General features: G+C 42.0%; 4 protein-coding genes across 4 annotated transcripts; 1 reads left to right on the plus strand and 3 right to left on the minus strand.

Annotated features, from left to right (window-relative positions):
* Window positions 1-767: 767 nt before the first annotated feature.
* Window positions 768-7,154, plus strand: LOC139223223 (kelch-like protein 33). The gene is made up of 7 exons (XM_070855199.1): window positions 768-791; window positions 941-1,433; window positions 2,919-3,361; window positions 5,002-5,244; window positions 5,358-5,608; window positions 5,878-6,048; window positions 6,626-7,154. The coding sequence occupies exons 1-7, from the start codon at window positions 768-770 to the stop codon at window positions 7,152-7,154; spliced, it is 2,154 nt and encodes a 717-aa protein (XP_070711300.1).
* A 2,503-nt stretch (window positions 7,155-9,657) lies between these two features.
* ltb4r (leukotriene B4 receptor) lies at window positions 9,658-14,307 on the minus strand. Its single transcript, XM_070854638.1, has 4 exons — window positions 14,182-14,307; window positions 12,656-13,166; window positions 11,481-11,757; window positions 9,658-10,657 (listed from the first exon to the last, which is right to left on the minus strand). Exons 2-4 carry the CDS (start codon window positions 13,141-13,143, stop codon window positions 10,271-10,273), a joined length of 1,152 nt encoding a protein of 383 aa, XP_070710739.1. The 5' UTR covers window positions 13,144-13,166; window positions 14,182-14,307; the 3' UTR covers window positions 9,658-10,270.
* Window positions 14,308-15,013: 706 nt separating this feature from the next.
* On the minus strand, window positions 15,014-18,894 carry ltb4r2a (leukotriene B4 receptor 2a). Its single transcript, XM_070855200.1, has 4 exons — window positions 18,331-18,894; window positions 17,561-17,761; window positions 17,382-17,422; window positions 15,014-16,553 (listed from the first exon to the last, which is right to left on the minus strand). The coding sequence occupies exons 1-4, from the start codon at window positions 18,892-18,894 to the stop codon at window positions 16,262-16,264; spliced, it is 1,098 nt and encodes a 365-aa protein (XP_070711301.1). The 3' UTR covers window positions 15,014-16,261.
* Window positions 18,895-23,166: 4,272 nt separating this feature from the next.
* LOC139223024 (E3 ubiquitin-protein ligase TRIM47-like) lies at window positions 23,167-27,258 on the minus strand. The gene is made up of 7 exons (XM_070854955.1): window positions 27,007-27,258; window positions 26,118-26,495; window positions 25,872-25,967; window positions 25,154-25,390; window positions 24,462-24,618; window positions 24,324-24,383; window positions 23,167-24,240 (listed from the first exon to the last, which is right to left on the minus strand). Exons 1-7 carry the CDS (start codon window positions 27,256-27,258, stop codon window positions 23,705-23,707), a joined length of 1,716 nt encoding a protein of 571 aa, XP_070711056.1. The 3' UTR covers window positions 23,167-23,704.
* Between the last annotated feature and the right edge of the window lie 234 nt (window positions 27,259-27,492).

Raw genomic sequence — 27,492 nt, forward strand, 5'->3', positions numbered from 1 at the left:
CTGCTTTGAAAAAAAAGTTATGTCAAATCATTCTCCCTTTTTTTCTTTAAAAAAAAAAAAAAAAAAAGACTCCATACTGAGTGGCTTCTTCAAGGCGGAAACTTCTTGCAGTGTATTATTCACAGTGCCAGTACCCAGCTATTTTTAAACTTGCTCCATTACCTCCTTCACCCTACATGTTCACAATTCCATTGTGCCCTGGTCAAAGTCACTTTTTACACCCACACTGGTAGAGGAGTCACTAAGGTAGGTGTCTACGCAGAGTCTTGTTCCAGAAATGTGGTATTAACCGTTTGCAAAATGTGAAGACACTGCTTACATTAAACAGACGCTGGGGTGCTGGTTATCCCTCGTCTCTAAGCTGGTACATTTTAAAAATACAAAGTGCTTTAATATTTTTACTGTCAGAACTGGATAGAACTCCTCAAATATTGACCTCTGTGGAGTATGAGGCCATTCAGATAGTCAGGATGGCGCAACAGAGCAACATTTGGGACATTTTCAAATCTTTTAGCGTTGCTAAATCGAGTGACTGACAATTACAAACGGAGTAAATAAGTGCAATGACTACGTATGTGACGGTTCCAGGAATGCAGCGTTCACACCGTTCCTCCCTACTGTCTCTGCTCTGTCCTCATCTTTGCCTCTCCCTTTTCGTCCTGTTCAGGAAATGTCTGGTCGTCTGCATCGTGACGAGCAGGTGGGCGCTGCGACCAATTGTGGAGAGAGAGAAAAAGGTGGAGGGATAAGAAGAAGAGGAGGTGGAGATGGAAGAGGAAGAGATAGGAAAAGTAAAACAGAAATGGGGGATGTTAGGCCGAAAACAGCATCGAGAACTCTCCTCCAAAATCAAAAACGTGGTACAGACGCTGAATTAAAGCACATCGCAGACTCAAAGGCCCATCACCCTCTTCATGGTGCCCCTTCTCCTCTCCCCAAGGTCCCAGATCTCTTCTCTTACACCCTTCCCTCACACTCAGACACCATCTTCACTCGCCTACATAGCTTTCAGGAGGAAGAACTACTCCTGGACTGGATTTTTCCCCTCCATGGAAACTCCTTCCAAGCTCACAGACTTGTGCTGGCAGCTGCCAGTCAAACCCCCGATGCATTTTTTGGCTCAAAACACAAATTTGGGCTTGAAGTGGGGAACATAGCCGCTTGTTTGACACCAGTTGGGTTGAGGGCTGTTCTGGATTTTGCGTACCGTGGAGATGTAGCCGTGGACTTGAGCGAAGAGGAGGTGATGAAGGAAGTGCTGAATGCCTGCACGTGTCTAGAGATGGAGAGGCTGAGGCAAAGGTGCACGTCAAAGGTCACGACCTCGGCAGCCAAAGAGAGAGAGAAGAACCTGGCGGTCATCAAGGACATGCGGGAGAGAGCTGTTGGCTGTGACGTCACAATACAAGCAGAGAGCGGGGAAAGATACCTGGGTAAGAGGCATTCGCTTTTGTTTCTTTAACTAGGGCCACTTAACGTTAAGTACCAAATGCAACCAAACCAGTGCCAGATCAGAAAACAGTCAAATTAATCATTTTTTGTAACTGTTATGAGGAAAGGGGTTTCAAATTAGAAAAAAAGAAAAGTTTTTTATGTGAATTCTAGAAAAGGAAAATTATCCTTCAAATGCTACATGGTCACACATCACTAAACTCTATTAGGAATTAAATTGACAAGCAAGCAGTGATGGAAGAAGTATGCAGATCCTTTAAGTAACAAATACTGCAATATAGAAATAGTGCATTACAAGCGCTGCATTTAAAATGTGACTTTAGTGAAAGTGTCCTGAAAGTATCAAATGTAAAATTATACTCATGTAGCAGAGTGGACCCTGTTACAGTTATGATATTCTAATATTATTATAGCCCTGGAAAGTGGACAGATTTTACACAGTAAAGTCTGTTTACACGTCTTAGGGAATACTGTACGACTGCACATGTGAGAAAAGTTGTTTGAAGCCTGTTTTGGCTCCAGAGAGTGTTAAAAGGTAACGGACTACAAAATGACAAAAACCTGGGTGGGGGTGTGGAGATAATAGTCGTAGCGGCCCGCCCCTCATCTCTGCTTAAGGCTTCTTGACACTACTGGCAATAACATCCCCTTATCTCCAACTAAATGGTCGGTGATCGAGTTGCATTGTGGGTAATGTAGGCTGACAAGAAAGACTGTTTCTCGTTCTGCTGGGTCGATTTTGATAATATTAAGTGTCTATGTGAGTGAGTCCGACGATGTTACAGGAGTGCAAAGCCCTGGAGATCTTAACTGTTTTATATACTGTTGGGTATTCTAACCAATAACAATTTCGTGAAATTATCTATCAAAGCAGATCAAATGCTTTGTACGTGAAATTTGACTCTGCAAAGTAAATGTAGCCTTCAGGTAGGAGCGGAGAAAGAAGCAGGCTGTAAAGTAGTATCAAATAGACCAACACCTGCTCAACCTCTCATGTGCTCCCACCTCATTTGCAGATTTCCTTTATTTTTCTAATAACCCTTTTCCAGAATAATTCTGTAACCTGCTCCTATCACCTGTTGGTTATGCAGACAGGAGGAGATAGCAGTGTCAGTGAACGCAACTAGAGAGTCAAAGGTTTTCCTGTCATAAATAGTGAGTCACTTCTTTACTTAAGAATAGTTTTGCCTCCTATTATTTCTCCATGACACACGCTTACACATGTGCTGTTGTAAACGAAGAAAAACGCCAATTATTTAACGATGCGGTCTATATTTCCCTACTCTGCAGTATGACATGCTGGTGATTAAGTTGTAAGTGCATTTTTCAGGGGGCTGTCATTGGGTGGCGTCACAGTTTGTAGCATTTTGTAGTATTTTTAGACCAGTCATCCACTGACATTGTGTTTTTTCCCCTCATCCTTTATCCCTGTCTCTGCCTGTCTTCATCCCTCCTTTATCTCTCAGCACACCGTGTGGTGTTGGCAGCAGGAGGGGACTACTTCCGAGCACTGCTCTGCGGAGGATTACGGGAGTCCAGTGAGGACACTGTGTGCCTGAGGGGTGTTTCATCCCACGTGATTGAATCCATGCTCGACTTCATCTACACAGGTCAGCTCAGGCTGGGATGGAGCCAGATCTGGGAGCTCACAGATGCACTGTTTCAGTTCCAGCTGCAGGGGGCGCTCTCTTTGTGCATTGACTTCCTGCAGGACGGGATGGATGAAAGCACCTGTCTGGATGTGCTGGTGCTGGCTGAGACCTATGGGCTGGTCCAGCTGGGCCAGGCTGCAGAGCAGTATACCCTAGCCCACTTCCAGGGCATCTCTGCTGGAGAGAAGTTCAAGGATGTCCCCTGTTCCCTCCTGGACAAGTTGCTCGACAAAGACTCACTGTGTGTAGAAAGTGAGGTAATATTTTATATTTCTTTTGGTGAGTCGTCCCTTTGAGGCCTAAATCTCCCCATTTGGTCATCTTTTCATTTCTCTGTCCCTATCATAAGATCATAAGGCTTGCCATGCCCCTCCTATGTTTAGTGGGATTTTGTCAGCATGATGTCTGTCTATGCAGTATATTTTCTAATTCTCATCTAAAACTCTCTTTATAACCATCAATTTTCACTTTTTGATCTGAAAAAAAAACACATCTTCAAGCCACTGTTGGGGCTTTTGTTCAATTAGACTTTTCTACTATCTTAATACTTCTATAATAATAATAGTGGGGTCCCACAAAATGAGTATGCAGTTTGAAATTTAGAAACTTAGAAGCAACACTGTCGACTTGTTTTTTAGCGATTTACTAGTCAAATAGTACATCTCCAATGGAGAACTTGTTTTTTTTTGGCGCTATCTGGTGGAATATGTGGGAATGATCCTGTGGCAGATAATCTGCGGTTCCAGCTGGTTCTTCTTTTACATCAGGGGTGTCCAAACTTTTTTCACTGAGGGCCACATACAGAAAAACATACAAAGGGCTGGGCCACTCACTAGAAGTGAGCTATGCTGCTAACTTTAATCCACTAGAGGTGATGTATATGGCCTCAGCTCTAGTGCATTAAAGTTGGCAAAATCAATCAAATGTTGGTAAATTCTGCTTGATAACTGAATATGATTCAAGAAAAAAAAGAGCCTTTCCATTAGTGGGCTTTCATTTATTAGTTGTGGTACAAACTGGTCTTTGCCTTGTAGGCTCTTGTTCAGGTGATCAGTGAGATCCACTAAAAATGCCAACCAGAGAGGGTCACTGAGTTCATGAAGAGCTCCTTGTCTTTTCAAAACTGGTCCATTTCTGATCTCAGGGAATAAAACCGCTGCAGCACAGAGCCACGACTTAGTCAGCGCACATGAGAATGGTAGAGCAGCCTTACCTCCACTTTCTTGACCCTCAGCGGACACCGTAGAGGCCTGTCCCAGCTGGAGCCCCATCCCATTGTACCTCCACAAAGCCAGTCCCATTCAAGTCCCATCTGGCATGATGGGACCTGGCACAGCTTCAAAAACATCCTCACCCGTCCTGGTGCTCTTTAGACTGCTAACATCAAGCAGCTCCTCCATAAGGCAGAAGTGATCTTTTGCAACTTTCTAATCTCTTAAATTCCCTTAATTCGGCCATGTTGGGTCACCTGTAGCACATTTCTTCTTCTATTTCTCATTTTATAGAGAAGCTGCCTCGTTCAAGACAGTTACTCCACCTAGTGGTGAGACTAAGAAGTACAACACAGTCCAGTGCAGGTTCCATGTGTGGGCCGTGTTACAATACACTTTTAGGCCGTAGTTTGGACACCCCTGTTTTACATTTTAGATTGTGTACTTCAGATTTTTAACTGTTTTGACACAAAATAAGAAATTTAAAATTTTAATTTAAATTTACTCTGTAAACTTTTTCCAGTTTTGTTATTTACTCAGTTATGATGTGACTAATTACTGGAGTCCTTCATGCCTACTTTTTGCCAGTATTGTGGGTTATCCTGACAATTTTCAAATCAAAAGGGACAGTGACATTCTGATAAAGAAGTTGCAAATTGACATGAATTTTCCCTCCTTATACATAGATAGTGGTGTTCAGGGCAGTAGTGAGCTGGGTGGAGGACAACCCTCTAGAGAGACTACCAGCTCTACCAGGCCTGCTCCGCCATGTTCGCCTCCCCCTCCTCAGCTACTCTGAGCTACAGGAGGCCCTGAGCTGCCGCCTCCTCTGCCGGAGCCCCGGGGCCAGAGGGTCACTGGAGGCCATCCGAAGCCTCATGGAGGGACATTACAGAGGGCCTGAATGCCGACCTCGCACCCTAAACCAGGTCGGCATTCAGTGTGGAGTTTGATAAAACTGAAAAAAGATGTTTTCAGTTCAACTCTCTTTAGAAATATAGTTGATACTTATGCTTTAGAAACACCTGATACCCTGGTTTAGGTCCTGGTCCTGGTCGGTGGGGACGCTGTCGATGATGAATTCATGAAGAGGGTTCCCAGCCGGACGTTGTGGTTCGCTCAGCAGTTCCACCGTGGACCCGGTCTGATCAGAAGCATAAACTGGAGGCCGTTCGCCAAGCTCCCTGAACCAGCCCGGTTCAGACACTGTGTCTGTCTCCTCAACAACAAGCTATATGTCCTGGGGGGGCGCAAGTACTATGGAGCTCTGGACATCCTCAAATCTGCCTTGAGGTGAGGTGTGTGGGTATTAATAGGATGGCCTGTTTTGACTGATCAACAGTCAAAATCCCCAAAATATTAAGTTTAATATCACAAGACTTTCCCTTTAAAGCAGTTAAATAGTTAAAGGACAGCATCCACATCTTCTCCATTACATACTGTTAAATTGGGAATAGATTAGGACACCACAGGAAACTTGTTCTACCTTCTACCCAACATACCTGCAGCAAAAAGTATTTTCAGCATGTGAGCCTCTTCCATTTTATTCTCTATTGCTGTAGGTTTGACCTGTCTCTGTGTAAATGGGAGCGACTACCTGACATGCTGTGTCAAAGGGACTACTTTTCTTCTGTGTGTCTGGACGGTAAGGTCTTTGCTCTGGGCGGTAACCGTGACGACAGCCAATACCTGGATGCTGTGGAGTACTACACACCTGAGGAGAACTCCTGGAGGTACGGCGTAACGCTAGAAAACACTTACAAAACCTGTATTTGCACTTTAATGCACTTTCCTGAAACCTGGACATGACTTGGATGGAACAAGTCATACAGTCAGCTCTGGCTATGTTATTTAGCCTATTTAATGACTTATTGTCATTAAATCTACGCAAATTCTCCCTGTTCTATTACAGATACTGTGTATATGTACTGTACTAATAATGCAAAAGCAGCGCTTGAATGCTGCTTTTCTTTATTACCTGTGTAAGCTGTTTTTTTTTTTATTTAGACGATTATCTCCCAGATCCAAAGTTACTGAACATAAACTATGAACATGTTTCATCCTTTTTATGTTCAACTATGTGTAAGAATTTTACATTTGGGCAGAAATCTGCAGTCTGCAAAAATCACCTTGGGTTCTCAGCAGAAGAAGATTGTATCTTTAAAAAAGATGTCGTAGAAGGTTCTTTCTCACATTGAAGCCACGTTAGGAGACGTTTGAGGGACAGAGAGTAAAAATCATGTGTGATTTATCACTTTTCTTTGATACAGTACAGACTCGGCTACTAACCTTTGCTCTTCTCCCCTGCAGGCAGGCTCACCCTCTGGACACAGCTGTCTGCAGCCACGCTGCTGCTGTTCTGGACGGACAGATCTACATCTCTGGAGGCTGTGACCCCCATCAGCGCTGCCTTCCCCTTATGTGGCACTACCATCCTGCCCTTGGCTCTTCCACCAGGGCGCCCATGACTGTGGGAGCGGGACGTGCCGGCCATATCATGTTAGCCATGGGGAGGGGGTTAGTGGTAGCTGGAGGACTGCAGCCACTCTGGATGGGCTTCGGAGATCAACTCCTCTGTGAGCTGTACGACCCCACGCATGACTCCTGGTCCTCGATCCCCGCTCTGCCTAAACCTCATCTGTCGCCAGGGGCAACTGTGCTCGACGGACGGTTATACGTGGCGGGAGGGTCCTCAGCAAACACAGCAAGGGAAATCAAATGGGTGCATCGCTATGACCCTGTGGAGGGGTGCTGGGAGAACCTGGGCGCTATGCCACACCCATACACAGATCTGGCGGTTTGTTCCTTGCCGATTCCTCATCTGGTTCATGAGCTTTGAAGAAAACCGCTTAAAGAAGCTGTTTAAGCAAAATCTGATTGATGTCATTCTGCTGAAGGAGCTCTGATACATAGCCAGAAGTGGGTGCTAGAGGGCAACCAGGCCCTCTGCAGCAGGGCTGTAGTCAGAAACACTTAAGAAAGTCTGAGATGAGACAAAATCTCAGCAGTTTCAAGACTGAGTCAAGACAGAGCTTAAATATACACCAAAGACACAAAACAGAGGCCATTCTTTAATGTTCATACTGTGGAATCAGCAAGTCCTTTGGATTTAGAAATGTGATTGGAGACAGGAAACCACTAGTTGTACAGTCTAATTAAATACGGTCAACAGATTTAAAGCTACAATAACTTGGAAGCTGTGGAAACAAGTTGTGAACAAATCATTGACACATTAGGACCCTGTTTACTTGGAGTTGTGTTTGTAGGCTGTTGGCCTGAGGGCTAATGCACATGAAGCACAGCACCCCAGGTACCAACAAGTCCATGAACTAGTAAAATAAAGGGGAATGTCACTGATTGTACACATCGATTCACACGTCATACCGAGGACTCATCAGCCTGTAAAACTGTTGTACAATTTTTTTCTTACATCACCCTTGGTGATCTCATTATGACGTCATCTGGGTTACGAGACTGTACATTTATAACAGAAAACCTGAGATACAAACAGGGGCATGAAGTTGGGCAAGATATGGACAGGAAGGCTTGGAGGGTCAGACAGAATTGGTTGCATTATGGGAAATGTAGGATCTGTGTTTTGGAAGCTTTTAGCTTCAAAGTAGGTACTTGTGCCTCTTGTGCTTCAGTTTTGACAGTATCTCGTGAGGGTTAGGATAATTTTGTGTGTCTGGGTATGTGCAGTTTTCATTTTGTCTATTATGTGTTGTGATTTTATTCATGTTGTACTGGTCAAATGTTAAATTAGCTCAAAGTTATCTATATGTGAACACCAGCAGAGCCCCAGTTATGTACAAAATGTGATTTTTAGCTGGTGAAATAAAACTGTAAACAAAAAAATAGAAGAAAACACTGTGTGCACCAAAGCAGCGACCGACATCAAACTAATTCAACTGACATTTGTGTAAAAAATTCCACTTATTATTACAATTTGACTCCCCGACCACTTCAATCCAAAATGATGCTAAATGACGTCACACAAACCACAATGAATCCTCTGCTTTGCTATCTAATGCGCCACTGTTAGAACTGTGTGTCTGTGTTGCGCAGGCAAAGATAAGATGCAATTGCAACAACAGCTGCAATTTGTCATAGTCTTTTCTAATCTTGATTTTTTTTCTTTCTAGATTTTCCTTTCCAGCTTCTCATAAAACTAATATCCTCAGAAGGACAATGCTGTAGAGTTCATGATCCGCAGCTCTCTGACCTTCAGGTTTGGGGTTCTTCGCTTTTTATTTCATCATCAAGTCCTATTTCTAAGACTGAGGGGAACCACTTCAAACACCGAGGGAGTTCTCTGCCTTATTTGTCCTCTTTCCTGTATGTGAGTGGGACATTTTTTTAACATGATGGTGACCTAAATGGTGTGTTTGATCTCCTTAGTCAATGCAGCAATGTGAAAGAGGAAGACTAGAAAGGAAATTACACAAAAACCCATGACCGAGTCCGATTCCTCTTTGGCCTCTTTGGCCAAATCTAACGGTTTTGTTGCTCTGACTTTAGAAGAATAAAAGAAATGATTTATCTTTTGACTGTAGAAGACTTTCTCACCCACCTGCTCCTGGGTGTACTTTTGTCTTTTGGTACGAAATTTGATCCAAAGTTTGACATCAAAATTAATCAAAAATCAAGAATAATTCCCTTTCAGAAAACGGGAGGCTTGCATGATATTAAATAGGTCCATGCAGTATGCTTTCACAATCAAATGGGGTTCTCAAAGCTTGCGTTCTATTTCATAGATTGTTTGCCCTGTTTTTCCTGCCAAAGAAAATTATGCTTTTTATCTATCTTTTTATGATTTTATCTCACAATCCTAAGAGTTTATATATATTTTTTTAAATTAATGGAATGGAAATTAATGGAAACTTTTCTCAGAACTTGAAGATAATAATCTCATTCATTTGTAAAAAAAACAGAGCAGTTTGTTTTTCATGAACACTTTTCTTGGAACTTTATCTCATTAATTCAGAAAAACAGAGCAGATTTTTTTGCCATGAAAACTTTTCTATTGTCTATTTACTCCCACTAGCTAGCATTATCTATGATTCATGTTTCCTCTAAAAGTGTTTCTTTTTAGTCTTTTGCTCTATGAATCTCACAGGAAATGGAAAGGAAACTTTAAAGGAGATTACATAAAATGTTTCAGTCAGGTGTTGTGAAATAATGAACAGAGACGAGCAAAAGAGAGAAAGGACGGATGCTTTGGTGAAATGTTTCTTTTGCAATGTTCTGTTCATGCTTCTGAACATTGCATCAGTAGTCACAGTCTTTCATACATCTGTGATGCGCTTGTCTTGACCTTGTGAAAAGTACAGTTGCAAAAATTCAATATTTAAAAAAGCTTTATTGACCATTTTGACTTGTTGTTTTTGACTACAAACGACCATGCGCATTACCATTAAATACCTTTGCATTTAGAATAGATGTGATAATTTACATGGCTGAAATTATGTATACAAAGTCAAACATGACTTTTAGGTTATAACAAAAAAAAGAAATCATATCATTAGAAATCATATGAAATATACAAACAAATGATAATGATTTTATACATTTCTAAACCAACAATGATTTCATTAGAAAATGAGAAAAGAGCCATCAGAGGATCATCGAGCCATTTGGATTCAATGTCTGTACAAAATGTTGTGCCTGTCCACTGGATAAGAGAAAACTTTGACCCTCTGGTGGAAAAGTCTTTAGGGTGCATTCTCTGGTGACCATGACTTTTAAGATTTCCTGGTAATCCATTCAATAGCTGTTGAAATATTTCCAGATCTCAGTCTGGTCCAAAGCGGTGGACAGACCCACTGACCAACAAACCATGCCGCTTGCAAACTGCAGTCATTTTTGTTTATTAATATAAACAATTAAATATATACAAAAAAATATATACATGCCTTTGGCACGAAAACTTTGGTGTGGAGCATACCTTAAGTGCTACTCATGTTGCTCAACACTGGCCAGAGTCCTGAGTTCTGGCTCATAGATCTCTTTGCCTGCCACACTGCTGCTCCCATCCTTGTTCTTGCTTTTGAAAGGTCTCCCCACTTTGACCGACACCGTGTGCAGGACAGAGCTCTCATCTGGTGAAGAGCTGCTGCGGCCACCACGGGTGAAGGTGGACGTGGTCCTGCTTTCTGAGTTGGTGGCCTCGAAGAGCTTGCCCATGAAGCTGAGGCCGGCCTGGCGGATGTGAGAGCTGCCGGCGAACACGTAGAGGATGGGGTTGACGGCGCTGCTGAAGTAAGCAAACGCTGTGACGTTTGGACGGGCTGTAAGAGCAGCCTTGATCACTGAGTCATTGTTCTGCAACAGACCAACCACCTGTAGGAGGGAGAGGAGGCAGGGAGGTTGGAGAGAAGAAGTATCAGCAACACTGTAAATTCTCAACGCAAATTCTTCTTTTAATAGGAATACTGTTCTCACTCACTACTTACTGTGACTGCTGTCAGTAATTCTTTGCTTTTTTTTTTTATCATTTGGCTTTTAACTACTACTACTATGAAACTCAGCAGTTCCTGCAGCTGTTTTGCATTGAAAGCATAAAAATGTGACTGTTCAGATCAGGTTGGCCTCCAGCATTCCTGCTTGCTGCTTTCCCAAGAACTGCCCATCCAAATAAACTTTCTCTTAACCTGTTATACCAAGCCTTTTTTATACCTAGTCATTGCTAACAAATAGCAAAACTGAAAGATTAGGGGTTTGAGTAAAACAGTTTTACAGTAGACTCAGATAGAAAACAGTAAAAGAGTTAACTGAAGAGGAGCATTCACGTCACGGCATTCTCTCATTCTGGTTTTACTTCTCATTTAAAGACATGCAATATTACATCATGTTCACGACTATTCAGTGATGGTGTAACCGCATTGATATGCTTCTATTTTTTTTCATAGCTGCCTAAATCTTCATACAAATATGTGTGCTGTTACAGGTTTAAAGACTGTTTGGTTTACTTGCTCTGAGCATTATCCTCCTCCAGACTTTAATGTCCTGTTAGGGAAGCATTTTACCCTAAAACTGACGAGGGGAAGCACCACACACCTGTGTGGATACTTGCACATTTCTGGTATCTAATGGAATCAGTAGCTTTTTCTAGCCCAGTTAGGTCTCACTCTGATCCTGCCAACAAATAGCTTAATAAAGTCACCTCTATGATGTTGACGATGTGGTAGGGAAGCCAGAATATTGCAAAGGTGCAGATGATCAGCAGGATGAGGCGGCTGCCTCGTCCTTTGCTCTTGAACTTGGCACTTTGCAGACGGCAGACGACGGAGGAATAACAGGTGTTGATGAGGGAGAAAGGCACCAGGCAGCCCAAGATGGTCTCAAACAGGTACTGGAAGATCCGGTGACCCGAGCTGTTCCAGTGGTATGGGGCGCAAAAGCGCAAAGTGATATTGTTTGGTAGGGTCTTCTTCAGATTACTGTCAGAGAAGAAGAGAATGCGCAAATAAAAAGTGAAAAAAGTGTGACACAAGATAATCTCACCAGAAAAAAAACCAAAAACAGCAGGCAATCCATTTTTTCAAGGGGTTAAAATGAATAAATTTATGGCTAGCTTTATGTAATTCCTTGTAATTCCTCCACTATCTTGTAGGCCTGTCTATTACGCTCTGCTCCTGAGCTCTACAAAACATAAAAATATACAAAAACTTCAAGTTACATTCTAAAAACATAAACAAGTTGATTTACAGCCAAAAACAGTTACTGCAGACGAAGTATTTTCAAGAACAGCAGCAGTAATAGACTAATTGTAGCCTATGAATTGTAGTTGAAATATAGCTTGTGATACATGATGTATAATTTAGTGGACATGTGATTAATCATAATTTCTCCCCAAAATAAAGCCAATACTTTAAGACTCCTTAGATGTTACTTGATGTCCCCATATTTTGACCTGCAATGGACTCTGTCCATTACACTGTTGCCCATGAAGTTGGCATAAAATGTTTTTTACCTCTTCTCATGAAATGATTGTGACAATGTGATTTATTCTTGATAAATAAAGTGTATATCTTCTCAACTTTATTGATCAAACTCTTCCAAACATATCACAGTGAAACTTAAACCACAATTAACGTTTGAAAACTGTGTAGTCAGGCTTTAACAAAATTGGGGGTATTATATATATAAACAATTATTCCAACTTCATGTGCAACAGTGTAGAAGATTTGAACTGAACTGGCTGATGTGCAACTATGCCATCAAAACTCATGCATATACAAGAAAACAGCTTTTGAATAGCTGTACACTGTAGTGACCTCTATGCATGAAAGGGTTAACATAATACGTTCAAAGGGTCAATGGAAACGTTTGTCTCACCTGCGGTAGAAAGGCATCGGCAGTGACAGGATGAACGCCAACACCCAGACCCCCAGGAGGAGAACCAACAGAGAGCGCTTGGTTCTCATCCTCTGAGACAGAAAAGGCTTTGTTACAGCCAGCCAGCGGTCCATGCTCATCAGGCAGATGAGGTAAATGGAGACGTACATGTTCACGCTTGACAGGTAATGCACCAGCTTGCATGCCGCCGAGCCAAACTCCCAGCCCCGGCCTCCAGCCAGGTAGCGCAGGAAAAAAGGGGCGCTGAGCAGCACGAAAGCATCAGCCAGAGCCAGATTCAGCACCAACAAACAGGTCACTGAACGCTTCTTCACCCGGCAGAGCACAGTCCAAACCACAAACAGGTTCCCGGGGAAGCCCAGCACCAGCGCCAAGGTCAGGATGATGATACCAACCTGGGCTGAGACACTGATGGGCAGAAAAAAGGAGGCAGAGTCCTGGGTGTTGGTGGTGATATTGGTTGCCATCACAAAAGATTCTGAGGAATGGACTGTGAAGAAAACGCAAAGAAGCAGGAAACAGGATATAATGTGTGATGATGTGAGTGTGTGTCAGTGCTGTAAAACATTGCGCAATACATATTTTTTGTATTTCTGTCACTGTATGTTTCTGCAATATATTTCTGGAACATGGTGACAGCAGAGTTCAAAAATCAAGAGAGATCATTTGATAAAAATGTGTAACATTTATTGCATAAGATTTGTGTCCAGCCAATAAATGGAAGATTGCAACAAGTACAGTAGAAAGTACCATGCACTGTAAAATACCTATTTATACCTTCGTCATTATGACTCTAATATTGGCGAGACTGATTTTTCTTTTCTTTTTTGGTTTTTGCCATTTGATTTGGCCAAATAAGTTCAACAAAGAGGGGGAAGCTTCAAATTCTGATGCATTATTCTATTTTAGGTTTTACAGATCAGAGTTTTAGGACGTCAAAATGTGCTGAGATGTTGGAATAAAGATATCCCCTCCTTTCTTATATCTGTAAACCTCAATAGCACATTATTAGTACAAATTCATTTTCCTTCAGTTGTCCAAACAAATCTGTCAATTTAACGGTCTTATGAAGGAGTGTAGTTGCTTAATTAATCTTGCCAGTAATCAGAATTAATGTAGTTCTGTTAAAGGCCACATAATTACTAGGGAGTGGAAAAGACAGAGGATCACAGTTAACTTTCACAACTTTTAATCTTCTTGTCTTTAAAGACACAAGTTCCAGATAAAACTTTGTGTTTCAAAGCAAAATACAATTTACAAAGAGTCATGAAATATTCGTGAGTTGTCTTTAAATATTCCATTTCAGTCATTTTGCCTCATTTGTGTTATACAAATTCAGGAAACCCACAGCTGAGATTTGAGTTCCCGCTCTAACACAAAGTTGTACGAGACACGATAATATTTTAGCCCAAATCATGTGAGATCAAGAGGAAAATCTGTTTTGAAAAATGGGAAAGGTTTTGCTATTAGAATATTTCAAATAAGCTGAACTGCATAAAACTCACATGCTGATCTTCAACACCAGATCTCCTTTTTAAAGCCGGTAAATCCACTCGAGACGTCCACCACTTTCTATTTAACACCTTGCGCCTGATCTGTCGCTAACTCCAGACCTTCCCTCTTTGCTTGGAAGACTGCGTGTGGAGAGAAAAACGTATAGATATTGAGCAAGAGAGGTCATGTGAGGGGAAATCAAGTGACCACAGAAAGACAGTTTGAACTCACTGGGTTATGATGTAGCCATTGTTCCTCCGATACGTTCTATTGCAGATATTGCACCAGCCTCATGGAAAAATGTGTTTGCTTTGCAGTCATCCAGAAACAGACTTGAATGAATATGAATGTAAAAATTAAGCTGGTGCTGTTTTGTAATGTGATATATGCTAACAAATTAAAAGTCACAGAACTACAGCAACAACACAGCTTACTGACTCAGAAATGCAGTTGCTAGTAGAAGATAGTATTGTCAGGGAGAACGGGTATCGTTGAGAGTGTTGTGAAACGGATGGTGTCATTTTCAAGGAAGAGCAGGAATGAACAGCGTTTTGAGGGTGAATAAGTGGGAGGGCGAATATTCCAGTAAACTGTCAGGATCTTGTTGTTACATGAGATTTTAAAACATACCTCAATAGTGTGCATCGTCTGCAAATCTTGCACCAGAATGTTTTGAAGTATTACAGCATATTCCTCTCTGCTCAACGACTCACTGTCTGTCTCAATTTACTTACTGCATTAGGGACAGGGCGTACCGATTTACACAAGAACGTTGTTGGTGTGATGTGTCATGTTTTCAGGAAAAAAAAAAATGCTTTACATCATCTTGTATTTTTCTGTATTTCATCTTTTTTTACTGATTGCTTGTTCGCAATGAAAATATTAAAACACACCAGTTTAGGGTTTCCTCTTTAAAGCTGCACCAACAAATATTCTCATAACAACACTAGAAATCATTCAGTCATTCACTGGAGTGTCTTAGCGTTTTTTAGTTGTCATTGACACAAGGCAGTTTATTTCAGTGAAAGAAGCTTTGATAAACACCTGCGCAACTGCACAAACTGCCCAGCGTCAGACAGCAGACAGGCAAGCAGTAGGATTTTCCCCCACATGAGTGGGTTGAGACCATAACAGAGCTAAAAGGAGAGTGAGTATTGGACTTAAATTCATCAGACGAGCAGAAACATGGCTTCAAATACATTCTCATAGAGCTCTGTCTTAGTGGATATTCAAACACGACTGTTTGCTTGCACATTCACCACAATAACTTTATAAGGTCATGTGTTTACTGCTTGTTCTGTTGCCCCCAAGTGGACAAAAATGAATTCATTCAAATGTAAAAAAAAAAAAGACAGTAAAACATACCAACAAATGTAAAAACAATCACATCACTGTCTGTGTTGTAAAAAGTCAAGTGCTTCCGTCAAACCTGAGCTCTCAATTTGTCCTCGACATATAATAATATTCACTGTTTCAGTCCATTTTGACATTTCGGTGCTTCCATCCAGGGCCGGATTCTGGTACTGTGCGACCCTCTGCACATCTTTTTGAGGACACTGTAGGTGCAGAGGAACTCAAAGGCTCTGGTGGTCTGCTCACTGTCTAAACACACAGGGACCTATGGGTCCTCACATTGTGAGCGCCAAGGGGTCTGGGGGTGAGTAGCTAGCTCACACAATAAGCACCAAAGGCCCAGTGGTCGGCTTGTACTGTGTGCTGAGGGTGCTGGTGTCCCTTCCTCTGGAAGTCTTGTGCCTCGCAGGCAGCCTGAGGCTTGGAGGGGCCCCTTGCAGTCTGAGGCCCTGGGGCATTAGCCCCCACTGTCTGTAATCCAGCAATGCTTCCATCAGGCATTTTGACGGATAAATCATTTTATAAACAAAGGGGCAGAGATAAATCTTAGAAAAGAGGGTACAGTGACATTACAGTAAATATGTACAGTAAACACAAGTCACCACCTGTCTTTGAGGGATGGATGCTGAATTAAACAGGGCTGTTGTGGTCCTGCGTAATACTCCACATTTTTTCCTTATGAAATAGTTCAGAGGATCAACACCGGCTTCAAGCCAGCTGATTCTTGTCCTGTGTCCTCTACTTTCCATTCTTCATTTGATTGACATTAAGGTTCAGGTCTGGATCTTTCTCCTTTAGCATGATGGCATCTGCATCTCTGTCTTTGTCGCGGCTGTTCTGGCTGTTCTGTCTGCTCTTCCTGGTGGCTGAGTCCAGCCCTGCGCCCTCAAACAAGCGGGCCATGAATGCAAAGCCCTCTCGCCGGATGTAGGACTTTCCTGCGAAGAAGTAAAGCACTGGGTTGGCACAGCTGCTGATGAAGGCTATGGAAGAGGTGACAGCACGGCTCCTGTGCCATATTTTATCCAACCTGGTGCGTGGAGAGGATTTATTAGATTAATACACACAAATGACAGAAAATAAAACTGTTGACTTATTTGATTTTCATCAGTGTGTATGTTAAATATGTATGTAATGTATATAAAAGGGTCACAATGTAATACTAGCTTCAGCTTACGAGCTATCATTTGATATTTGAATTATTTTATTTTGTTTTATATCCATTTTTGGGATTTTATCTACTTTTATAATGTATTTTTACCGTAAAGTTGTTAAAATCATTATTATTTGTGACACTGTGCAATTTGCATACTCTATGATATTAGTATAACTGTAAGATTGATCGCACTCATATATATGTGTCTTATGTACGTCAAGTATGGCGCTTGAACCAGGAGGAAATTAGTTTAGCCTAGCAGAAAGACTGAAAGCAGCTAGTCTGGCTCTGTCTAAAGTTAGAAAATACAGCCTCGAGCACTTTTAAAGCTCAGTAATTATCATACAGTTGGGTGATGTAAGCATTTTTAGTAAACACCGGTTTATCCGTGTGCCCAGAACTTTTGTTCTGCATTGACAAGACAAGAAGGAAGGAAGGAAGAAGGAAAATCACTGCACCCAGCTGTTTTGCCGAGAAAGAACCATAGCACGTAATTCCCAGTGAGGCCACAAAAGCAATTATGGAGAGATGCCAAAATTTCACCCAAAAACTATCATGCCTAATTCATTTCTTTCCAATTGTAAGACCTTTCGTAAACAGCACTCCTTCACCCTGTAAAGGATGGTGGCACTGATGATTGGTTTGTGTTATTTTAATGTTCGCTACACAATAAGATGCACACAAAGTGTCATCATCACTTACGTGTTTTTTATTAAGCCATCTGGACACAATGCCCATGTAACCTGAGAAAGACAAAATTAATAACAGTAAAAAAATGAATAATCAGAATCTCTTTACACTTTTAGAAATAAAATCAAGCCTGGGTGCAAAGTGAATACATTTAAAGACTCTATATACTCTGTATGTACTGTGTGACATACTTGCACCATGTTGATGATGTGGTAGGGTAACCAAAAGAGGCAGAAGGTCAACACGATGGCCAGGATGAGCTTCTCGCTTCGAATGCGACGGGTAAACTTGGTCTTTCGGATCCGTTGTAAGATGCGGATGTAGCTGACTACAATGATTGTGTAGGGAATTAAAAACCCCAACACGAGCTCCAGCGTGTACTGGAGCACCGCCTGTGCAGAGGAGATACAGAGGGAAAATATAATGTGATATTTTAACATTCTGCATCATGTGAATATATATTCCATAGTGTAAATATTTATTTATCATCACAACATATTTATTTTGCTATTGCTTTATTTTCCAATGTGGCTTTTATTCACTGTTTCTTGTCTATTGTTGCTGCTGTAACATGTAAATTTCCCCCTATGGGGGATCAATAAAAGAAGTCCAAGTCTAAGTCTAAGAAATTACATGCTGGTTGCTCCAAAAAGGCAGCAAGAGCTGTTTGTCCCCACCAATGAAAACCGAATCTGCCATTGTTTTACCCTCACTACCGCCAGAAGGTACTTGGAAAGAGACTGAAAACAGCTGCAGCAGCTGCGTCTGGTATGAGAAAATTAAATCAAACCATGTCAATTTATTCTAGTTGGACCTCTAACTGAATTAGAAGAATATGGGATCTTCAAAGGTACAGCATTCTACAAAAATCAGCATGACTGCGTGTCACCATGGCTGTTTTACTTGTGCAAGGCACCAATGAAATGATGATGGTAAAATATTCAGGTTGTTGTTCACTCACATCGTTGTTTTTGTCATGGAATGAATCGCACACCGAGGTATTCCCCAGATTTCTCACTTCTCTGAAGATCATCGCAGGGACAGAGGCGACCATCACCAGCACCCACACCACCGCCAGCACCCGCAAGACAGTCTTCCCGCCGGTGATGACACTGACGCGCTGCGGCCACAGCACCGCCACCAGCCTGTACAAACTCATGAGCATGATGAGCTGGATGGAGGCGTACATGTTGACCAGACACAGGTAGAAGAGGATCTTGCACATCACGTTCCCAAACACCCACTTCTTCATAACCAGGTAGATGATGAAGAACGGGGTGAGAGCCATCAGTGAGCCGTCGGCGATGGCCAGGTTGAGGATGAGGAGCGTGGTGACGGACTGCTTTCGGGCACGTGCCAGGATGCTCCAGATGACGAAGAGGTTTCCAGGGAAGCCCAAGAGAAAGACGAGGCTCAGGATGAAGGCTCCTATACCGGTGCCAACTGAGTTGTCCACAATGGTCTCATTTCCTGCACTGGGGTGCGTGGGGTGTCTCAGGGGGGGAGAGATGTTACTCTGGCCCATCTTTGTTACCTGCCAGACAAAGAATATTGCTGAATGATTCTTATCAAAGGTTATACATAGAATATTTATTTCTACATTTTAAGGGACATAGAATACAGAAAGCGTGACAATACTAGAGAGCACATGACTATTTTTTGCTATTTATAATGATACAAATGCTAACAAACGCCACAATTGTGCTCAGAATGAGACAGTATTTCACGGTGAACTGACTTAAACAACTTTTAGGTGATTAATAAAGAGCCTCATCTCTGGGGTGTTTAATCTGGCACAGGTCTCAGTTTGAGAGTACACGTACGTGAATCTGCAGGAAAGCGTGGGAGTGTGTCGCAAGTGAAACAGGTTGCAACGGCGATTCTTAATTCCTGAACAACGAGACCAGACATGAGTGCAGAGCAACAGTCACTGTGCTAGTGTCAGGATTTGAGCAATGACTCGCTCTGAGATTTATATTCTCTCTTTCTCTTTAGGCCTGAAGAGGCAATTTTATTGCATTTTATAAAACAAAAGCAATTTAAGATGACAAAGAAATATATTAGTATTTAGAAATGAGAGAATGAGAAAAAGTTCTATCAATAAAGGTACAATAAACTATATAGAATAGGACGTGAAAAAAAAAATATATATATAGTTTATTGTGCCAGAAATCTCTGTTCTACCCAACAAATTAGCTTTTTTAATCTAACTGTTAGGGTTAGGGGTGCCAAACTCAAATTAGGGGGGATTATTTGTCAATGAAAGTACATTTAATAAATCATTTCCAATCATTTATCTCTTTAATAGAATCAAATGGGATTGGGGATGAGTGCAACAGACACAGTAGGGACTAAGAAATGTACTTAGAGATGGACAAACACATTGTTGGCTGTGGTCTGTAGGGCTGCACCATGTGTGGGACATGCAGACCTTGCTGGAGTGGGTGCTTTGAACTTTGCTGCAGGTGGTCAGAAAGTAAGATGCAGGATTTTTGCAGAATGAAAATTCTAGACATTTGTTCCTTTACGTGTGAGTCACTGATCAAAATGTCTTGGAATAACAACTACTTTATTAATTATAAGTGGCCCGACTGTGCATGAGACTGAACCCGGGCTCACTGACTTTGGCATAGACACACATACAAGGTACGGTGGCTCATAACGGCCACAAAGGACGGTCATTTAGCCAATGCATCTGCAAACATCGAATCCAAGTGTTTAGTTTAAATGCAGAGGAGAAAGTAATTTCACAATGTTATCACCCACAAGTATGCATCTCTTTACTAACACTACGAAGTAAAATAACATTTTTCCCCTGCTTGACTGTGCAGGCTGTAATGGTCAGAACCCGAAGCGGATAAAAATTTCAGGAAGAGATCCGAGTTAGCTGTCAGCGTTCAGTTAACAGAAGTACATCATTCAGTTCATACAACAAATGCAGCTCTTGCATGTATCCTATAGGCTCCTGAAAGGCAACATGTGTACAGCAGCTATTTCACGTTAGTGGAAAACTGTTTTAAAAAGTAACATGTCATCACTTGTTCCACATATCTTGACTATTAGTTTAAGAGCACGCCCTTTAGGCTGCAGACACCATGCAATTTTACTGCTCTTGTGCACGTAATCAGATATAATCACACCCACATCTGCTAAGTAAACCTGTGCGATATTTCTTATCAGCTTGTGCAGTAATTATGGATGATTACAGTGTGTAATTGTTGAGTTGGAAAGACTGCAGAGATTTGTTGCGTTTTTGAAGACATTTACTTTTAGTAATGCACAGTAATGCATGCTGCTGCTGTCTGGCTCACACATAATCTGTTGTGTTTATTTTTGTGGGGGGGTGGAGTCTTTTTGTTGAAATGAATAACCTACTGCTATCAGTTAAATCAATGAATTCAAAAACAACACAAAAGTGCTTTAGAGAGACATTAGATAAAATGCACTTAGATCATATAAACTAACAAACAGGTAAATAAGTTAATAATGAATTGCAATAGACAAAAAGAAAACTAGTGCTTTCACTATTTTTTGAATGAAAGATTAAAAAATAGACATTTCCAGCGGTACATGCGTGAAGATGTCCCATCTTTCTCAAAAAAATACACTCTATTCTTCATGCTAAGAACATCATAGATATTCATTTCCTTTTCGTCCTTTTCCTGCAGATGTATTTGCACCACTTTTCAAAATTCACAAATGTCAAATGAAAGCATTTTCTCCAGATTTCAGAGGCAGAGAGAGACCAAGAAATGTGACCACATGGCCAGTCTTTACTGAAAGCCGGTCAAACCGCACTGGCAAAGCAGCAGCAGCCGGTAAAAACGACTTATTGTGCAATGGGCCGACAATGAGACACTTACACTGACTATAACCTGGTAGTTGGTGTTGTTGTCATGTTGAGCATTTTCTGTTTCCTTTCCTCTTGTGGGTGTCTGTTGTTTGTTTCTTTAACCCTTCGTTTTCTTACAAAAAGGTTAAAAAAAAGTTTGTTTTCTTTCACTATTTTATGGTATATTTGTTCAAACAGATCTCCCTGTAAAACAAGTGACCACATCACATAATTTAAAACCTGACTGACTGAAAAGGTGTGTTTGTGTGTATTGTGTGACTCATGCACATACCTACTATAACGCACCTGTTCTGCCTACAAAGACAAACCATACAAACAGAAACTGTACAACATACAGAATAAGAGCATAATGCATTTAAATAAATCACAGCTGTCAAACCTGATAATAATAATGTCACAAGAGCTCAGAGAACACTTTGTATGTTCTCAAAAATATACAGCAACATATCGCAAATGAACAATTCCTGTAAGTCCTGAAAAACAACAACTAAAGTCACTACTTTCTCCTCCAACAGTAGCAGCAGCTATGATTGACTGCACCGATTTGTTGGCAGCTGTAGCCGCAGTGTTGTTACTGACAGAAGGCAAAACACACACTTGCGTTTGAAAAATGAGAGACTCACCAAGTCATCGACCGTGAATTCCAACAGAAGAAAGAAGACACCAAGAGCTGGAAAAGAAGTCTGAATCTGATGTAAATGTTCCTCCTGTTCTTTTTACCCTTTCTTCTCCACACCCACTCTCTCTCTCTCTCGCTCCCTCTCTCTCGTTCTCTATCACTCTCTATTGATTGATTTGTTATGCCTGCTGTAACATGCAGCGTAGTGAGAGGTGAAGGTGTGTCCCACTTACCTGGCCAGCCGCTGCCTTGGCATTCTGTCAACACCCTGACACGTCAGGCGAGGAATTTCATCTGTGTAGTGTCGACTGAAAGGGTTAATCCATCCAAAGTACAAAAAGACTTTTCCATAATGCTATCTAGCCATGCAGATCTCTGCTTGGAGTTCTGTTCATATGTCAAAACCACATTAACAAAACAAACCACACTACATGGCCAAAAGTATGTTTGCACTTAAATATGACAGATATGATTACTGAACAAGTCATTAAGTAACCATAGGCATAAATCTGCAGTTACAACTGCCTCCACTCTTGTGGGAAGGTGTTCCACAAAATTTTGGAACCTGGCTGATCCCATTGAGACACAAAGAGCATTACAGAGGTCGGGATTAGATGTTGGGCAATAACGCCTTGTTCATCCCTAAAGGTGATGGCTGAGGTTAAAATCAGGGCTTAGTTCTTTATACCAAACTGGGAAAAGCAAATCTTTATAGACCCTGCCTTGTACTCGGGGGCAAAGGGGCCAAAACCATAAAAGAGCTGCTCCAGGCCAAAAGTACACAAAGGCAGGTGCTGCATTTCTTTCGCCACATACTGACCACTTTTTCTCACTGCAATACATTTGTTTTCTTTGCATATTTGCTGTGTTGTTTAATTTTTGTTGTTCAAGCACTTTTGATTCCCTCCATCTTTGTAACGTGATATACAAATAAAAGAAGAGAAAGAAAAGAGAAAATAAAAACCTCCGAGCAGCCCAACTCAAACCATTAGAAAGTAGATCCAGTCCTGTAGTGAATCTTTATGGACATGCTTTAAATATTTAGCATGAAAACGCAAATCTGTGTATTTTACGGGCTGTCTTCCTGACCGGTGAATCCTGTGGTTTGTTTTGGTGCGTTGTCTTATTTTGATGTTATCTTTCAACAACAGTGCATGAAAATCCATCCATGCTGGGCCAGAGGAGGGGTACAAACAGGACACATCGCCAGTGTATATCAGGGCTAACACATACGCTTAAAGTGACATGCCGACACTAGCTACCGCATGAAAATAAACTCTCTTCCGTATAATCAATGCAGTTAAGTTTATTTTTTAAAAGCACCATCGATACTCAAGCTATTACAGTGCATTTTACAATTGAAGACATTTTAGAGTGTAAACGTTGTCTCATCCCAGGTTGGTTAACTGCTTCAGGCAACTTGCAATAACTTGCAAGTTGCATGAAGCCTTTTCTTAGGAAAACAGACACACACCATGCAGTTGCGTGGATGTACACTATTCGTGTTAAGGCAGGCTTCATCACTGGTTTAATGCTCTGCTACCTTCCCTCTTCGATTAGATGAAAGTCTGACACCACTTCTCTAATGCCAGCTCATCAGTCTAGAACAAAGTCCTGCAGGGGCATGAAGGTAGTTATGATAGATTTGTACAAACTTCTCCTACAAAGTGCTTTCTACGCCAATGGAGTGGTTAATAGAGGAAGCTAAATGTTTCATGGGGCAGGGCAAAAGTTTTTGCAGAAGTGTTTTTTTCACACTCCCATCTGTACTATTTCCCCCCCATTTCTCCTCTGGAGCGACGGGCTAAATAGTTATAGATAGTAATAGTGTTGTTTGGTCAAACTGCCACCACACTCACTATTTTACTCCCATAACTTGACCAGCTGTGCAAACACTCCAGCATCATACCATTCATAGTTCAGCCCAAGCCCAGGATAAAGAGGCTGGATGAACGTGGTCTGGACTCTGTGGAGCAGAACCATCACCTCATCAGAGACGTGATAAAAACACAGCGTGCCCACTTTGTAATCCAGATACACTCCAATCTTGGAGGAGCCGGGGCCTGGCACGTTCGTCTCTACATTATTGTGACGGAAAGTGTAGCCATGCGGTCCGCACTCCAAACTCCAGGACTTGTCATTGCTTCCGAACTGTGACTCATCCGACGTGCGGTCGATGTCGCTGTAAGCCACCGCCGCGGACAGAGTGCGAGCATGCCACTCCACCTCCCAGTAGCATCGCTCCGACAATCCCTCTTTGCACAGCACCTGCGCGAACTTAGAAAACCTGTCAGGCTGAGCAGAATACGGGCTGGCTGTGGGCCTCACCCTGAGGTTGTCGGCTATCGGGTGGAGATAGGGGTAGTTTGTGGTCACATCCAGTGTGAGGGGACAGCAATCTGCCAGGAAATTAAAGTGAGTATCAATATAAAAGCCACTAAAATGGTGATTACTACATTTGAGTAAAAAGGACTTATCTTACAGCGTAAAAATTCTTGTCTGGTTGTTGGTGCAGGCAGAACAGAGAACTCAACATAGGAGACTGTAAGAAAGAAACATCTTGAGAAAACGCCACAGGACATGAATGTGGCCACTGTGGGAATCAGAATTTGCAGGTTACCTGTGGCAGAGATCCTGGGCCATGCGTCACTCAGGACAATCTCTAATTTATCCCTCAGGTCAGACAAGCAGTCAGTCACCTCTGTGAAGGACCGCAGGGGACCGGCACCAGGTGAGAGGCCTCGACAGTCACAGGAAGTGGACAGAGATAAGAAAGTCTGAGGAGAAACGGGACAAAGTCAAAGTCAGAAAAACAATATATTAAAAAAATATATAAGGTCAAAATACAGGAAAGTAAAGATAGAAAAAAACTGGTCAGAAAATTAACTACTTTATCATGAATTTGGTTTGTAAACTAGGAATTTAAGACAGATGAGGCTTTAATTAAATTACAGTGAGATATAGTGTTAACATGCAACAATCGGTTCTTGTATATAAAAACATAACTTTCCTTTTAGTGTCTTTTATGCATATAGTATAATTAAACATCGTCACCCGTTAATAGAAATCTTTTTTTTTTTTTTTTAAATGATCCCATTCATCATTTCTATTTTTTATTCATTCACCCTTGTACTTTATGTGGGAAGCCAACTGTCACCCGACAGGTTTAGTTCATCTGCTGTAATATCCCTTTAGGCCATTCTCTCCCAACTGAATGTTCTAAAAAGGTTACAGTTAAAAAGATGAAGCTTTTTCTGTTTCTGCTCCACAAACAAACCCTTAAAACTTGAGATAATACTAAAAACTGTCTGCTACCTTAATCAGAAGGATGTGATCATCAGCGTGCGACAGCTCATTTAGCTCTACGTTTCTCCTCCACAGCTTCGTGATCTCCTCCAGCAGCCGCAGCCGAAGCTCCTCAGCCTGAGCGACGGCAGTTTTCTCCTGGTCTCTGATCAGCTGCTTCACCTCGCTGCGTCTCCTCTGCATGGAGGCGATCAGCTCTCCAAAGATCTGGTCAGAGTCCTTCAGCGCAGTCAGGGCACAGCTCTGTTGGCACACGTCAAGTTTTTTCCTCTAAATGTTGCTGAAACACGACACACGCTTCACAAGCTGGTCTTGACCTTTGACCTCCCAAGGGCCAAGATGAAAATGACTTCCCCCCTTCTGGATCAAATCACAACTGTATTACATTTTACACAAGTACTAATTCATAATAAACTTAAAAAGGGTCTGCTGCTCTGAAATGGCCACTAACCCCCCTAAAAAACTCATCATTTAAAGACCTAAATGCAAGTAGAGACCCCAAAATACAAATATCACTTGACATTGTTGTGCCCATTGTTTGGCTCATGATACTGAATGTAGGAATGGTTTTAAAAACATGCACTGAGAGAAACCTGTTCACATTATTATCTTCTGTGGTATTTCACAATCAAGATCTACCAATCGTAACAACACATCCCATTGAACTGTGAGCCCCATCGAGCAGCCCCACAGACTCGTACACCACTAAATCCTTGTTTCACACCTTGAGACTGTCCTCAGCTTGGCTCAGCTCCTGCAGCTCCTTCTCTCTCTGCTGAACCGTCTTCTGGATTTTCCTCTGACTACGAACCAGATATTTCTGGAAGGAAGAAAACACGATTATTTCTGGCAACACTGGAGGACTTCAATTTGCACCGGATTAAAATTAGGATTTTATTTCCCCATTTGACGTGAGCTCAAGAGTACTAACATACAACAACCCAACAGGCTTCAGTGTGAGAGATTCTACCTCCATCATAGCCTTCAGTACTGAAACAGGATTTGTTTCATGGCCCTTATGCTCCTCTACAGCGCACAGAGAGCAAACAAGCTGCTGGTCTGTCACACAGTAGATCTCAGTCAGCTTGTTGTGCTTCGTGCACATCTTTTCCTGCAGAGGGACTGTAGCCGACACCAGCTGGTGCTTCTTCAACACAGGAACAGTGCAGTGAGGCTCCAGGTGAGCTGGACAGTAAGACGCCAAACACGTCAGGCAAGACATCGTGGCTTTGTTGGGTTTGGTGCCGCTGCAGAAATCACAGGTGACATCGTCTGGGCCGACACAGGCCACAGCAGCGGCGGGGGGGGCAGGCATCTCTCTCTGCTGGGTCCTCAGCTTCTCCACCACCTAAGGATGACAGGAATGTTAAGATCAATATTAAACTTTTGACAGAAATTAGGTGAAGGAGTTAATTAGCTCAGATTTCTGAGGCAGATACCAATAGATATTTGAATTAAATAACACTTTACTAGTCAAAAACAAACAAATAAAACAATGCATCATGTAAAATTTTTTGACCTCTGATTTTTTGTTTTGTTTTCAGCTCTCTTTGTTTGTATTTCCACACTGACATTTTAATTATGTTAACATTTTATGTTAGGGGGTCAATGAATGCTGTACGCTGATACTAGTAGAAGTATACACGCAAAGTCAGTCAGTCTCTCCCCCCCCCCCCCCCACTCCTCCAGTGCAGTGTTTCCCAATCCTGATAACATTCATTTGAATGTGTTGTCAGGCTTCTGCTGAGCTTGATGACGAGCTCATCATTTGACTCAGGTGTGCCGGAGTGGGGAAACACATCAGGCCTCCAGGACCAGAACTGGGAAACACTGATATACTAATGAACATGCCATCTCACCTCAGACAGCGTGTTGTTCCTCTTTAGAAGGGGCCTGGGACTGAAGGTCTCTCTGCACTGAGGGCAGCTGAACTCTCCTTTCTCTTCTCTCTGATCCCAGTAACTCTCAATACACATTTTGCAGTAATTGTGTCCACAGTGAATAGTGACTGGATCCTTCAGCAGCTCCAGACATATAGAACAGCAGAACTGAGCCTGGTCCAGCTTGACTCCACATTGCTCCTCCGGCTGATGTTGTTGCTTGCCAGCCATTTTTAGCAGCCTTAGTCTGACTTATACTTGGAAAAGACAGGTGACTTTGTGCTCCAGCCTGACGAGGCGGGGCTGAACAGAGCAGGGGGAGGTCCACTGTTTTTAACCCTGCAAAGCCTGAACCATGAAATGATTGCCAGAAAATTCTAATTTTGTTTATTGAACCTTCTGACACAAAAAAATTTGACATATCAATTTGCGTATTTATATATTGGATGTCTCAATTGAAGGCCC

Source organism: Pempheris klunzingeri, chromosome 23, assembly GCF_042242105.1.
Source record: "Pempheris klunzingeri isolate RE-2024b chromosome 23, fPemKlu1.hap1, whole genome shotgun sequence".
Taxonomy (NCBI): domain Eukaryota; kingdom Metazoa; phylum Chordata; class Actinopteri; order Acropomatiformes; family Pempheridae; genus Pempheris; species Pempheris klunzingeri.

What these genes read in the sequence shown, in the direction of transcription:
- ltb4r (XM_070854638.1), bottom strand. Translation starts at nt 13,143, where the DNA reads ATGGCAACCAATATCACCACCAACACCCAGGACTCTGCCTCCTTTTTT. An exon ending in CCGATGCCTTTCTACCGCAG is followed by an intron (nt 11,758 to 12,655) that starts GTGAGACAAACG and finishes CTTCTCTGACAG; the next exon opens with TAATCTGAAGAAGACCCTAC. An exon ending in ACATCGTCAACATCATAGAG is followed by an intron (nt 10,658 to 11,480) that starts GTGACTTTATTA and finishes TCCCTCCTACAG; the next exon opens with GTGGTTGGTCTGTTGCAGAA.
- LOC139223024 (XM_070854955.1), bottom strand. Translation starts at nt 27,258, where the DNA reads ATGGCTGGCAAGCAACAACATCAGCCGGAGGAGCAATGTGGAGTCAAG. An exon ending in AAGCTGAGGACAGTCTCAAG is followed by an intron (nt 25,391 to 25,871) that starts GTGTGAAACAAG and finishes GTGTGCCAACAG; the next exon opens with AGCTGTGCCCTGACTGCGCT. An exon ending in GCCCAGGATCTCTGCCACAG is followed by an intron (nt 24,384 to 24,461) that starts GTAACCTGCAAA and finishes TCTTTCTTACAG; the next exon opens with TCTCCTATGTTGAGTTCTCT.
- LOC139223223 (XM_070855199.1), top strand. Translation starts at nt 768, where the DNA reads ATGGAAGAGGAAGAGATAGGAAAA. An exon ending in ATCCTCAAATCTGCCTTGAG is followed by an intron (nt 5,609 to 5,877) that starts GTGAGGTGTGTG and finishes CTATTGCTGTAG; the next exon opens with GTTTGACCTGTCTCTGTGTA. An exon ending in CCTGAGGAGAACTCCTGGAG is followed by an intron (nt 6,049 to 6,625) that starts GTACGGCGTAAC and finishes TCTCCCCTGCAG; the next exon opens with GCAGGCTCACCCTCTGGACA.
- ltb4r2a (XM_070855200.1), bottom strand. Translation starts at nt 18,894, where the DNA reads ATGGGCCAGAGTAACATCTCTCCCCCCCTGAGACACCCCACGCACCCC. An exon ending in ACATCATCAACATGGTGCAA is followed by an intron (nt 17,423 to 17,560) that starts GTATGTCACACA and finishes TGTCTTTCTCAG; the next exon opens with GTTACATGGGCATTGTGTCC. An exon ending in GATGGCTTAATAAAAAACAC is followed by an intron (nt 16,554 to 17,381) that starts GTAAGTGATGAT and finishes TCCACGCACCAG; the next exon opens with GTTGGATAAAATATGGCACA.